The 14,678-nt window shown below is 46.5% G+C and overlaps 1 protein-coding gene across 3 annotated transcripts in view; it reads left to right on the forward strand.

Annotated features, from left to right (window-relative positions):
• CDC27 (cell division cycle 27) overlaps nt 1-14,678 on the forward strand; it is a 1,228,661-nt gene that overhangs the window by 817,429 nt on the left and 396,554 nt on the right. For all 3 annotated transcript variants that reach the window (XM_078645032.1, XM_078645031.1, XM_078645033.1), the window contains exon 14: nt 11,252-11,460. In XM_078645032.1, the coding sequence (XP_078501158.1) occupies nt 11,252-11,460 (209 nt within the window). The remainder of the gene's footprint in view (nt 1-11,251; nt 11,461-14,678) is intronic.

A 14,678-nucleotide genomic window follows, 5' to 3' on the forward strand; every position in this document is an offset into this window, starting at 1 on the left:
TGGTATCGCGATGCCGAGGGCCCTCTGCCGCTCGCGATGCTCTCCCTCTGTTCCGCCTTGCCGCTGTAGGTGTGGCGGTAGCTCCGCTGTCCAGGTCCGACTCGCGATCGCCTGCCCCGTGGGTAACTCGGGCGTCTTCCTCGTTCCCCGCGTTCTTGGCTGCTCAGTCTGTTGTCCTCACGCCGCCAGCTGGAGGTTCAGTCGTGTAGGTGCAGGGAGAGATTGTTCGGTCCCCTTCCGAGGGGGAAACCGCCGGCGCTCCGCTGGTCCTGAAGTTCGGTGAAGATCCCCAACTTTCTTCTTCGCTTGTCCCACCGACAGAGCTTCGCCTTGTTGCTGATCCGGGTCGTCTGCAGAAGGAAACAGTTGGTGCGCCGCTCTCCCTGCTCCACGAACTTAAAAGCCACCTGGGAGAGCGGCGACTTATATTCGCAATTCACGACTCTGGTGATCAGGTAGCGCCCCCCTGATTGGGGGGTTCGTACCTCACGCCTTTTGACCATTGGTCCCTTTTTGGCGCCCTTGTGCGCTCACCTTTCTGGCAGGAAGGCATCCCCCTCTTTGTGCTTCTGAGCGCTCTAAAGCGCCCAGAACCGGTTTTCTCACCGGTTTCCCCCCCCCCCTCAACACCAGTCTTTAACCAGACAAACTGGTTGTTTGGACGCATGCCTCCTTCTTTCCAAGCACAGTTCTTCAAACTGTGGGGCGCGCCCCCCTGGGGGGGCGTGGATGGGTTCCCATGGGGGCTCAAAGTCCTCTGCAAGTACATGTAAATGAAGGCGCATGAAAGTGCAGCGATGTTTATCTGCTGTATTTCCAGGCTGTCTTCATTTACTCCGAAGCCCTCAGAGTTGCCGTGGGGCCAGAGGTCAGTGGGGGCTCGGCAGGCAGTGTCTGGAGTCTTATTAAGACTCCAGCACAAAAGAGTATTTCACAGGTCTTTAAAGACCATTTAAATACCTTCAGGAACTGGTTACCGAAGCTTAGTTTTTTTTTTTTTTTCCTGGGCCCCGACTCTTCCTAATCCTTACAATTGTATTATAAATTTACTGCTGTAGGGAGGAAATGCATTTCATGAAAAGGTTCACAAAAAAGGGTTGCCAATAGAAAAAATGCCAGACTTGTATGTTTAAAGAGCCTGCAAAGACCCTGCTTTGACACTAACTATGGTCTTAAATAAAAAAGTATGTTTTCATTTGTAAAGTGACTTTCTGTCTGTTCCTTTCATTTTCAGACATAAATCATTCAGGCAGCCCTAGAACACATTTAAAAGTGCTTTATATTTGCTTTTAAAAGAGCGCACAGATAAGTGCTGAAAATAGGGCTTTAGGTGAATGTTTATTTTTGTAATGTCTGCAACATCAAAATAATGAGCTGGCAACCCTAATCAGAAGACTGGAATTTTTTTGCGGGATCAGCACATTATTTATTTCACCCTCGATTCCCTGATTAATTCCATAATAGCAATAGTTTAACTTATATATGAAACCCTACACCACATCAATAACATCCTGATTAACTTCAAGTGTCTGGGAATTCACCCTGCATTCAGACAACTCAGTGCTCAGTCTCACCCTTCACTTTGACACTCACCCTGCACTCTCAGCACATAGTTAGGGTTTTCCCGCATTTGCCACATAATCCATCATCTGCAGCATAATTTTCAGATTTAAAAATGCAGCAACACATGTTACCTCGCAGTGGAAGGCCCTTTCTAAAGGTAGACTGGTCAGCTTTCGGTTGCTTATTGCTATATGTGGGTGTTAATGTGGTACTTATGAGGGGCAATGAAGGCCAGGACAATGTTAACATGTGTAAAAATAGCAAAATAGTGCAGTAATGCTATCACAAAATATGCAGCATAATTCGCCTTTGCTTGCTGCAGAATTGTCAACCATGCTGCATAATTTGGCGTTCTCCAGCCGCATAATTCCAATGGCCCGGTTTATAGTGCTATGAGGTCCCAGACTGTAGCAGAAAGCACTGTGAATATGTAAGTCATTATTTTAAAACAGTATTTACAAACTCTAACCTAGGCTGCTGCAAAATGATGCAGTGATTGAGATAAAACAAGTTCTTACAAAATATACTTTTTAGTAATAAGTAATCAAACTGTATCTAATGTAGACATTTTTAGGTTTCGGCTACCGTCCCACTGCGTAAGCAGTGGGTGGGCGGAGCCGAAATCTTTTGTTGTAGTATGGGGGCCTGAAAACGCCCCTCTTCTCCATTGGCTGGCCTCGTAAATGCTGGCCAGCCATTGGAGGAGAGGAGCGTCACTGAGTTCAGGGCCCGCCTTGACTCGATTCGGGGGCGTTTCCGTGTCTTTTTTTAAGTCACGCCCTCTCCTCTTCCCATTGGCTGGAATTTTACCTTCCAGCCAATGGGAAGGGGAGAGCACGCAAACACGCCGCCGAATCGCGAAACGACCTGTTGCTCTGTTCCAGTCCCGCTCCCCCCCTCCCTCCGCCCCCAGCTCTCCTTAGTCCCGCTCCCCCCTCCCTCCGCAGCTCTCCTTAGTCCCGCTCCCCCCTTCCCTCCGCAGCTCTCCTTAGTCCCGCTCCCCCCCCCCCTCAGCTCTCCTTAGTCCTGCTCCCCCTCTCCCTCTGCCCGCAGCTCTCCGGTAGTCTGCTCTTGCTTTCCTAGTTTGGATATGACACCCGTATCATGGTGTCAAGGATCGGGCTGTTCCGCACTTGCCTCGGTACACCCTATGAGACGTTCCCCCTTGCAATCACCTGCCCAGTACACCTCGCACTCCGGGTCTCCAAAGTGCCTCGAGGACGCCGAGTACGCTGGAGGCGTACTGAGAGGCTGCATCGCCTCCGTGATCCCGTGAACTCCGCATCCAGAGAGAGGAGTCCGGCCACAAGAACCACGAGATCCCACAGCCAGTGTGAAGGGAGCCGCCGCAGAGGAGCCCCCGCTACAGTTTGCATTTATCCTTATTTTTAAATAAATAAAGGCAGCACTGTCCCCGAATCGCTAATCTTGCATATAGGCCGCAGGCTTGATAGCTTTCTATTTTATTTTGTGGTAGTAAGTCATGATCCTTATATTGTATATGTTCTGAGATTCCACGTTAACTTGGATTACCCATACGCTGTATGGTTTGTGCAAGTAATTTACTTCCGAATATCCATTCTACACGCTTGAATCCCAAATTCTACCGATCAATGTGATCGAAATTAAGTATTTAGACAGACTGGTGTGTGTAATATATATACAAACTGATCAGAGCTGCGAGTTTTACACACACCAGCGGAAATGAGGATGGGTGTGCGTGCGTCCTTTTACTCCCGAAGGAGGGTAATAGATTCTGTAACAGGAGTTTCTACTCGCTCTCTTCCATAGTAACGCAACTTGAAGGGACGCGGCGTCCATGGTACCCTCTGCACACCAGAAAACCTCGTTGAATTCTCTCCCCCACCCCAGCACACAGCAGGAGGCCAAGTGATTGCCAGTACGAACAATGCATATTGTCAGTTCTGCTAACAGCTTGAAGGGTACCCTTTTCCATCTTGACAGCGAAAACGCATGATTAGTGATGAAACCACATTTCTAAACTGTGGTTAGTAACCTGTGAAAACACTCCCGAAATTCAATGTCGAATAGCACTAGTGCCTTGATATAAAACTCCTAAATGTTACCCAGCTGTTCCAGCAAGCAGATGTTTCGCCGGTTAAAATAAACTGCATCCGAAGCAAGTGACCGCAGCCCTGAAAGCCGGAAGCCCTGCCTGGGCCGGCTAACCCCCCCCCCCTCCCCTCCCCCTGTTAGCGTGGTCCATGTTTGTGGAGGGCAGCGGAGCACGCATTCCCTATCGTGGCAGGTGTATTGGTTCAAACCATTTTCACACACCTCCCCCTCAGCGCCCAGCCCCGTGACGCAGGTGCTCTGTTTATTAATTTGAATTATTTATGTCCTGGACGTGCATCGGTACAAATGAAAGTCAAACTCGCACGTCAGAACAGGTTATGTGCCCGCATTACTTTGGTTCCAACTTGTAAATTGTGTGCAGTAAGCACTGTTAATTCCGTTCGAGCCGTGCCTTCTGCGGCCAGTCCTAAATATTGAAAGTCCCATCACTGGTGGTAAAGCCATAATTTTTAAAGTAGCGGCGTCGCTGTAATGCAGTATATAACCTCTGCTAATCTGTAACATAACGTCATAACATTTTATTTGAAAGTATTCCTCTAGCAGATTATTTTGTTTGGTGTGGTTTGAAGATGCAGTTCAACAAAAAAAGAGGTAGGGAGAACATAGCAATACACTCTTAGTCCCCAAATATATCGTTCAAACAGCAAGAAGTGAGATGGGGGCTACCCTGCCTCTGGGTGGGTGTGTGTGGCTCTGGGTATGTATGTGTGTGTGTGGGGGGCTCTTGGTGTGTGTGTGTGTGTGTGTGTGTGTGTGTGTGTGTGTGTGTGTGTGTGTGTGTGTGGGGCTCTGGGTGGGTGTGTGTGTGTGTGGGGCTCTGGGTGGGTGTGTGTGTGTGTGTGTGTGTGTGGGGCTCTGGGTGTGTGTGGGGCTGTGGGTGGGTGTGTGTGGGGCTCTGGGTGGGTGGGTGTGTGTGGGGCTGTGGGTGGGTGTGTGTGGGGCTCTGGGTGGGGGTGTGTGTGGGGCTCTGGGTGTGTGTGTGTGTGTGGGGGGGGGGACTCTGGGTGGGTGTGTGGGGCTCTGGGTGGGTGTGTGTGTGTGTGTGTGTGTGGGGCTCTGGGTGTGTGTGTGTGTGTGTGTGGGGCTCTGGGTGTGTGGGTGTGTAGGGGGCTCTGGGTGGGTGTGTAGGGGGCTCTGGGTGGGTGTGTGGGGGGCTCTGGGTGGGTGTGTGGGGGGCTCTGGGTGGGTGTGTGGGGGGCTCTGGGTGGGTGTGTGGGGGGCTCTGGGTGGGTGTGTGGGGGGCTCTGGGTAGGTGTGTGGGGGGCTCTGGGTGGGTGTGTGTGTGGGGGGGCTCTGGGGGTGTGTGTGGGGAGCTCTGGGTGTGTGTGTGTGGGGGGCTCTGGGTGGGGGGGGGGCTCTGGGTGGCTTGTTGTAAGTGTCTCCACTATTCCAGATCCCAGCTGAAAACTCATTTACATTGCATCTTAAAAGGAATAGATATTCGCCACCATAAAGCTTTAAGCAGATCCACTGGAATTATTCAGCAGAAGATGACAACATTATGTGGCAGGTTTGACTAAATTATGCGCCAAGAAAAGGTAAATTATGTGGCACAATGCGCCACATTGTGTGGTTAGCATTACTTCATTATTTTGTCATTTTAACTCACGGTAACGCTGTCAGGGGAAATATTTCACCTCATTAGTACCAGTTTAACACCCAAATACAGCAAAAAGCAACTACAAGATTACCAGTCAATCTTTGCAAAGGGCCTTCCACTGCTCCGGAACATGTTGCAAATGCACTAAACTGATAATTATGTGGAAAAAGCAGCTACTGCAGAAACTCATAATTCTAGTGACCATGTCTTTAAGTGACTCAATCAATTAATGGCTGGTAAGAAGGCTGGTTTCTTTATTAACTTTCTGCACTACCGCCACACACTTTCAGGCACAGGCATCTCAAAGTCAATATTAACCATTCAGGGGAAGTTTGTTTGTGAAAGCCGAGTCCATGGGGTGGCAGGTAGAAGGCCAGCAGGGTTGCATTCACATGCAGAGCCCTAATCCTCTCGATCCTTGGGGCCTCACAGAAATGGTCTAGGAAAGCAGCAAGGTTCAAAGATATTGTCAAAGAGAAGGCCCAGAATAAGGAGCACTGTATACAGACTCATTTTTATGTTTACAAATGGCCAGAGACCGCTTCTTCAGAGAGATACCCCAAAGAAGGTGACACTATAAGTGTTTTTTTTTTTTTTTTTTAAAGGGTCAATCATTAGTGAAGCTGGTACTGCTGCTAAGTGTGTAAGTGGCCACTGCTGGTTATCATAAAGGAGCAGATGCAGAAGGACTGGGGGGCAGGAATTTGGGGGGCCCACTGCATCACAAGTATGACTGTGTACCTTTAAAAAAAAGGGGCATCAGAGCCTATTTTTCTTTCAAGCATTAGGACAGAGGTGATGATCCATCATGGTGGGGACGAGGTAAGAGGCAGATGTAATAGCCTGCTACTCAGGACTGCAGTTATCATTAGTGCAGCAGGTATTGTTGCATTGGGGTCAAAAAGTATGAGGGGCTCACAACACCCCAGTTATAGGGAGTAGTTTGTTTGGGATATCTGTTTTTGTTTGATGCATTTGCTGTTTTATAAGTCTCATATTTGGGGCGGTTCATAAGCTATAGAAAAAGTATTCCTGAAATCATCTCATAAGCCCCGCTCCCTGCACGCAGCTATGTCCCTCCCGCTCCCCCAATCCTTCTCATAAAGTCTTGGAGGGGGGCTCAGAATAAATTTTTCTAAGGGGGGGCTCAGAATAAAAAAGTTTGAAGACCTCTGTTTCCAAGGGTTGTCCCACACCCCCCCTTCTCCCTCTATGTTGGCCAAAGTATCACTCTGCCTATCTTTTTCGACCCTCCTCATCCCTCCAAGGAAGGGAAGCGACTCCATTACCAGGACCCGAAAATAGCTTTTGGTGTAGATGGATTGCACCAATGGCCATCGGTTGGACGATCAACTCTTCGAGTTCATTGGAGCAAAAAAGGGAAAGGCTGTGCAGAAGCGGAACTTCTCTCAATGATTTGTACAATGTATTTAGATGCGCTATTCACTAGGTAAAAAACATCCTCCTGGGACTTGCAGACCAATTCTACCATGGTTAAAGCTACTGCATTGGCACACAGGGCACATATCTTGGACATCTGCCAAGTCGCTACGTGGACGTCAGAACAGAAGTGCTTCGTGAAAGTCTGGACTGACAGATCCTTCGAGGTGGACATTTTGCCTGTTGCGTCCTCAGGACTTTTTGCTTTGAGCCAGTTCACAGACCCACCTCCTGGGAGGTATTTTTGGGATATCTTCGGTGAGGAATCTGGGGTTAAAAGTCTTATTAGAAGAACATGTTACTTATTTTCGGTAATGCTTTTTCTGTGACACTCTAACTGCAGATTCCCCACCTGTATACTATCTTCCTGTCTCTGTGAAATCCGCACTTCCCCCAAAAGATTCCGTTATAATCTAGAGTCTGGTCACATATTTGTTTTAATGTGGCTCTGCAGTTTTGGAAGAAGTCAGGCAGGAAACTGTTAGTGCGCCAGTCTTTTATATGGGCATCACAATGTCACTTGGCCAACGTGAAGCTGATCACCGACACATACAGGCACGCAGAGGTGCTAATCAAGATTTTCTAGATCCAGTCAAACACGTGGGGAATATTCTATTGTGAGAATCTGTGGTTCTCTACCAGAAAATTAGTTAGCTAATGTAAGTAACTTGTCTGTTAAAACAATAACTGAAATCAAACTATAAAATGAGAAAAATGCCAACATGTTTGGGATTTAATACTATCTATTTTGAAAATTCCTCCCCTAGTTTGTTGCTAAGCTAAAACTACTCTGCATCAATGCACTAACCTATGAGTTTCTTAACATTTCTATAACATACTTTGTAAAGGTAAGAAGATGTTTTTAGAATACTGTGTTGTGTGTGTCAGACCAGGACCTCTAGTGTCTATTTTCCATTTTGTGCTCAGTTCGGCCAGCACATTTGCCCATCCGTGGCTTTGGGCCTGCAGCACAGCATTCCAGACCATCCTTCTTTCTCCTTAAAACTTCAGATCTCCCTTCCACATTTCCATGAACTCTCTTGAAATAGCAAATCCTATTATCCGGAATACTGATAAATGTGTTTGCAATGCTAACATTTTTGTCTATTCTGTTGCATATCCATTTCAAACCTAAACTATATCATTCAAATTTATGTATAATATATGAATGAATGTTATACTATCATAATAAAACACTATAAATGAAAATGTAATGTACTATGCATGTAATGAATATTCAATATTACCATGCAATTAAATATTCAAGAATGAGTGCAATGAAAACAATGGGGTACGCACGTTGTGCAAAATACTATCACAACAAACGTCAGAATTTATACATTTCATGTTTAAAGAGATATGCATATACCAGACAGCTATTTCTAATAGGAAAACAATCATTTAATTAAAAACACTAAACGGGACGACATTATATAAAAAGTTATTAAAACAAGGATATTTATCTAAAACTCCTTACCCACAAATCATTATGGAGAGAGTTGACAATATCAATTTCAATCAGATCATGTATGTACAGTATTGGGGTTTTAATTATTCGTTAACGCATTTTTGTGGTATTTATTTTTTGATACCACTATCGTCAGAACATCACAATTTAAACAGATGTCCTCCCTGTTACGTCAATAGTTATTTACCTTAAACAAGACCTGAAAACAAACATTACAAATAAATATGAACTCTGCTGTTGAGGTCACAGGCGTCTGAAGTGTACAGCGCCAGGCTGACTGACTCGGTCCTTCCAGTAAAGAAAGAGCAGATCCATCGGCGAATGTGTCCTTGTGTTCTGATGTTGTGTAGGTGTTTGATGGGGACGGGGTAGGAAAATCTGTCAAACACTGAATAGAGATCCAGGAGGATGAGTGCCAGTCATGTCTTGATACCTCTGGGTTAAGAGCGCTTAAAAAAACTTTTTTTCCTTTCATTTCATGTGGCTGTCATCTCTGGCGGCGATGAAGGCACTTCCCGTGCTTTGGTTGGGTCTCAAAACCAACTGAGTGATGTAGAGGAGTTTGTGGCCTTTGAGGTATTCAGTGAGGCATCTGTTGATGATTTTCAAAAATCTTGGCCAGGACTGGTGGCAGGCAGATTGGTCTGTAGTTGACCAGCATTGAGGGGTCGCTGTAGGTTTCTTCATCAAAGGGGGGGGGGGCACTTGTATGTTTCCAAGCTCCGCAAAGGTTGCACAAGAGGTGGTGGAGTTCAGAATGTGTTTTTGTGTGTGGCGCTGATAGGTTGCAGTCCTCTGGAGTTGGCGAGGTTTTGGGTAGGGGTCTGATGGGGCCCCCTTAAGTAGATGGTTGTGACTGTTTCTTCTGAGGTTATGACTGACCATGTGGTTAGTATTGGGTCTTTGGATCAGAATGGGAGATGCTTGGCTTGGTTTGTTGGGTTTGTTTGTGGGTTGAAGTTGCTGTGGCAGTGATGTTGTTGCTGAATTGAGAGATTGTTGCATAGGTCCTGTGAGAGGGTGATAGTCGGTGAGGTAAAATCCTTCACAATGGTGAAGATTTATTTGCTTCTGTTGGTGCTTGCATTGATGCTGTCCACCAGCACAGTGTGTTTAATAGTCTGGATCATATGGTCGTATCATCTTGGGGTGGTTTTCAACGTGCTGTTGTTGATGTTCTTCCTTTTATATCTTTTCACTGAAGAAGCTGTTGATGGCAATACACTTACCTGTGGAGTGTTGGATTGTAGGGTTGGGTGTGGATTTGATGAAACCTTTATTTTCTTGCAGAGTTATGCTTTTATTGTCTCCCTTCATTGATAGAATTGGTATAGTACTAATATAGCTTGTGTGATAAGTTGTCAATATGTTGCCTGCATGGACTTCAGTAGTACATGGTAATCTGTGATTATGATTTTGTTTCCATTTTTTTTCCTCCAGCTTGCTTATGGAAAATTTGTTGTTATTGAGCTCTTGTGACGTGTTAATGGGTTTGACCTGCGCTTCCATATTCTAGTTGGAACTGGGGTGTCAACATTGGTTTCCAGAAATGGGTTAAAGTTGTTTCAAAGATCGTTGGCATTGGACGTTGGAGTGGAGGTGACAAGAAGAGAGATGAGTTTGTGCTTGTCAAAGTCATTAAAATATCTGAAGGTTTTTTGGGTTGACTTCTGGTTTGTGTTTTGTTTCAAGTAGTTGACAATTCCCAGATTCGTTTGATGTTTTAATAGCTAGATAATTGCATATTTGAGCAGTGTTGGGTTTATGTTCATAGGTGGTTCTTAGTGTGTGCTGGTATAACATGGTGCTTTGGAGGTCTGAGTTGTCACTACTATTGAGCACATTGATATCAAAATCGATGTATAGCCTTTGCTCTGTACAGATTTCTGTTTAAAGTGTTCTGTAGGAGGTTGTTACAGTTCAGTGCTTGTGACATATCTAGTCACCTATTATAAAGAATGTACATTGTCACTCAATTGTAGGAACTTTTTAAAGTTGAGTTCTGATTTCACAGTGCCTACTGTCATAGTTAGCAGCCAAGTTGAAAGGCAGATCCAGCCACGGAGCATAATTGACCCCTTGAGTGCTAATGACCAATTTGGCTTGTCGTCCGCACCATTGGGACTGTCTGCTCTGAGAATGAGAACATGTAGTCTGTCACAATTAAATGATTACATCAGCCATTTAAAGGAGAACACTTGTATTAAATGGATGTTTTTGCAGCAAATATCTAACCGCTTTTATACACCAGAGGTGGTTCTTGCGTATTCTTCATGTATGCAAACATCCATTTTATACATGACAGAGCTACACACCAAGGATTTAAGTAGTTTGTGGGAAAGATGAAGATATGACCATGAACTATAAGGAATAAAGTACCCCCTGCTGTATATGATAAGGATATTGCAAGTCACCTCTTAGTTCCATAACCTTATAAAGGAACTCTCCCGTCGAGAAATGTGCCTCCAATAGGTATGTCCCTTTTGTTTAAATATGGTTGAAAATTGCTTACTGGGATTTGGCACATAAGTAAAGATATTCTGTTTGTGAAGTTGGACAAACTACCCATAATGCTGTGCTCGAATAATAGTTCAGCATATTTTCAAAAAGGCCACTTGTATGGGCTCAAGTGGCTTATTTGAACCACCTCATCCCGATAAGCTGAATTATTTGTCTTTCCAGTCACCTGTGTGAGGTAGCTCTGAAGCAATTTTCTCACGAGGACTAAACTGCTCACTGCTTTTACATACCATCACATTTAATTGCTATAGAAATCAAATAGACATTAAAGTGTTTATGAAAATTTTAATTAAAATATGTTGTTTTGAGGTTGACTTCTTAATGTAATATGAGAAGCCTGCAGGCATCTAAGCATGGATATGTCAGGTTTTTAAATGAATGTCGAAAAATGCTAGAGGCAATTTCTGTGTTTATTTTCTTTTTTAAGGAAATCAAACGTGGAAAGATATCAAGAAAATTACAGTAACATAATATAACACAATGCAGACAGGTCTTAAATGAAATATCATAAAACTGGGAGCCTTACTTTTAAGCTAAGCGAATTCCAATTTTGTTTTTGCCAGGCTTGGTGCGCGTCCGGAAATTGTTTCAGTTTGCAACGAGAACATGACATCGCAATAAAGTTTTTCCAGAGGGCCATTCAAGTGGATCCGAGTTATGCCTATGCCTTCACTCTGCTGGGGCACGAATTTGTATTAACGGAGGAGCTTGATAAGGCCTTAGCTTGTTTTAGAAATGCAATCCGTGTTAATCCTAGGCATTATAATGCATGGTAAGTTTAACATTTTGTTGTTTATCAACTTGTTGTTGGTACCAGGGTTAAGTTATGTAATTGTGATGTGTTAAGTGTAAAATGTAGTGTTATTCTGCATGAGGTCTCAACGTGTGCTTGACACATCCCTTGACATCATGTCGATGATTTATTGTTTTCTTTTTCTTTTAATTATAGTGTCTTGGTCTGTAAACACAAGACTAATCAATCAATCAAGTCACTTATAAAGCACACTACTTACCGGTGAGGGTCTCAAGGCGCTGGGGGAGGCGGGGGTGCTGCTACTGCTCGAAAAGGCAGGTCTGGAGGCGTCTGTTGAAGGCCAGCAGGTCTTGGGTCTGCCGTAGGTGGGTGGGGAGGGTGTTCCAGGTCTTGGCGGCGAGGTGGGAGAAGGATCTGCTGCCGGCAGTCGTTCTTTGGACGCGGGGGACTGTGGTGCGGGTGAGGCCGGCAGAGCAGGCGGGTGGGTGTGTAGAAGCTGAGTCGTCTGTTGAGGTATGCTGGTCCAGTGTTGTGGAGTGCTTTTTGTGCATGGATGAGAAGCTTGAAGGTTATCCTGTGGTTGACGGGGAGCCAGTGCAGGTCTCTCAGGTGGGGTGTGATGTGGCTGCGGCGGGGGATGTCTAGGATCAGACGTGCAGAGGCGTTCTGGATGCGTTGAAATCATCTCATGAGTTTGTCCGAAGTTCCTGCGTAGAGGGCTTTTCCATACTCCAACCTGCTGGTGACGAGGGCCTGGGTGACCGTTCTTCTCGTTTCAGTGGGGATCCACTTGTAGATCCTGCGGAGCATGCAGAGGGTGTTGAAGCAGGAGGAGGAGACCGCGTTGACCTGCTTAGTCATGAAGAGGGTAGAGTCGAGGATGACTCCTAGGTTGCGTGCTTGGTCGGTGGGTGTCGGGGCTGTTCCCAGTGTGGTCGGCCACCAGGAGTAGTCCCAGGCTGAGGGGGTGAATCCGAGGATGAGAACCTCAGTCTTGTCCAAGTTCAGCTTCAGTCAGCTGTTCCTTATCCATTCGGCGAAGGCCTTCATTCCTTCGTGGAGGTTGGTCTTGGCGGTGTTAGGGTCTTTGGTGAGGGAGAGGATCAGTTGGGTGTCATCGGCGTAGGAGATGATGTGGAGGTCGTGCTGTCGGGGGACATGGGCGAGGGGTGCCATGTAGATGTTGAACAGCGTTGGGCTGAGGGATGAGCCCTGGAGTATGCAGCAGATGAACTCGGTGGCATTGAAATGAAGGGGGTGAGGGGGAACTCTGTGTTCTGCCGGAGAGGAAGGTCTGCCGTAGGCCCATTCAAGTAAAGAACTATATAAAATATTAAAAGTATTTACCTCGCCCCGGGCCGAACAGTTTCTTTTCGTCCCCACTCAAGAGTGGGTTGAATCTATGTCTATTTTGTTTGACAATAAAATCAAATCAATGTATTCCTCCTTCCCGAACATTGACCTATGTCAACACCAGCAAAATAATAACTGGTGAGACCTCCCCGGGCTGAACCTAAGGATATTCCCTGTTTAATCGAATTTGACCCTATAACTGTTAATGAAGTACTCGAGGGCCTAAGCAAAATAAAATCAGGCTCCCCTATGGACCCTTTCCCACCCCGCTTCTGTACCAAAATTACGCCACTACTGGCTAACTCTCTCATGAAAATTGTTAACACATCACTAGAGCGGTGGTGCGTGGTGGGCTTCCTGAAGGTGAAATGGATGCAGTGATGGTCGGTCCAGTGGGGTTCGGTGGTGTGTTTGAAGAAGACGTGGGGGCTTGTGGAGAAGATGGGGCCGAGCGTGTGGCCAGCGGCATGGGTGGGTGTTGTCACGAGTTGTCTGAGTCCAAGGTTGGCGAGGTTGCCGATCAGGGTGGTGGAGTTGATGGTGGTGTTCTCAAGGTGGAAGTTCAGGTCCTCGAGGAGGATGTAGTCCGTGGAGGCGAGGGAGTGTGTGCTGATGAAGTCGGCGATGGAGTGGCTGAACTGTGGTTGGGGTCCGGGGAGTCTGTAGATGAGGGTTCCTCTGAGGGTGGTGTTTGGGTCGGTGTGGATCTGGAAGTGCAGGTGCTCGGCGGTGCTGAGGATGTCGTCTGTGGTGGTCGAGACTCTGAGGGTGTTTTTGTGGATGGTGGCGTTTCCTACTCCGTTGGTGCGTCCCTGCAGGTGATCTTGTAGCCTTCCAGGATGGCTATGGCAATGTCGGGTGCTGAGGCGGGGTTCATCCAGGTCTCCGTCTGGAAAGCGACGTCAGGGGAAGTAGAGTCGAAGAGGTCCAAGAGTTCAAGTGCGTGTTTTCGGGGGAGCGGGTGTTGAGGAGGATGAATCTGAGGTAGTTTGGTTCTTTTCTGGGCGGTGGTTTGTCGGGGCGGATGCTGGTGAAGCTGCAGGTCCGGCAGGTGAAGGTTCCTTGGGTGCGCTTTGGGACGGCCCGGTAGCAGGTGAGTTCTCGTCAGGGGTTGAGTGCGTGGATAGTGCTGGCATCGTAGCGGCGTTCGCAGGGGTTCTGGCGCAGACAGGTGCAGTCGGTCTTGCCTTAGGCGCGCCTTCGGCGTGCCAGCGGCCGCCAACAGTTGGGGAGGTGGAAGGGAGGAGCAGCTGGGAATGGGGGGGGGAAACTGCGAATGGGTGAGCGGGGCCGCAGGGATGCAGCGGCGGGAGGAAGGGACGGCAGAAGGACACAGAAGGCAAAGGGCACAGGAAAATGAGAGGGAAGAAAAACGCTCACAGAAAAATAAAACACAATGCTAAATGCAATGGACAAGCTACAGAATACAGTGAACAAATATACAGTGCAAACCTACGGCCTACAGGCGGGCCTTGAACGCAGACAGTAGCGGCAGCTGGGCTCTGGAGACAGGCACTTATAGCTATTATTCTTCTTTAAACCTCATAAGAAATTGTTTCTCAGCATTAGCTTCTGTTTTGAATGTACAAGCTTGTTACTTTTTTGTGTGTGGCCCAATCAGTGCTGTCAGCGGTATTCATTTATGCCACATCGTTTCATGATGCAAGAATTCGACTTGGATACGTGGTGTCTACTTGCTGTATTTGCGATTGGCTAAGTGAAAGATATGGTGCAGTCATGTTTCTGGAAATTCGTTTAGTTTTGGGGCAGCAATAATTTGGTAGTGGTGGTATGGTTACAAATGAAGTACTAACTTTAAACAATTTACCAGCTAGGTTTGAAAAGATTTATTGTATGGAGACCGTTGTCTTCAAGGAAGAAAA

This window comes from Lissotriton helveticus, chromosome 5_1, assembly GCF_964261635.1.
Source record: "Lissotriton helveticus chromosome 5_1, aLisHel1.1, whole genome shotgun sequence".
Classification (NCBI taxonomy): domain Eukaryota; kingdom Metazoa; phylum Chordata; class Amphibia; order Caudata; family Salamandridae; genus Lissotriton; species Lissotriton helveticus.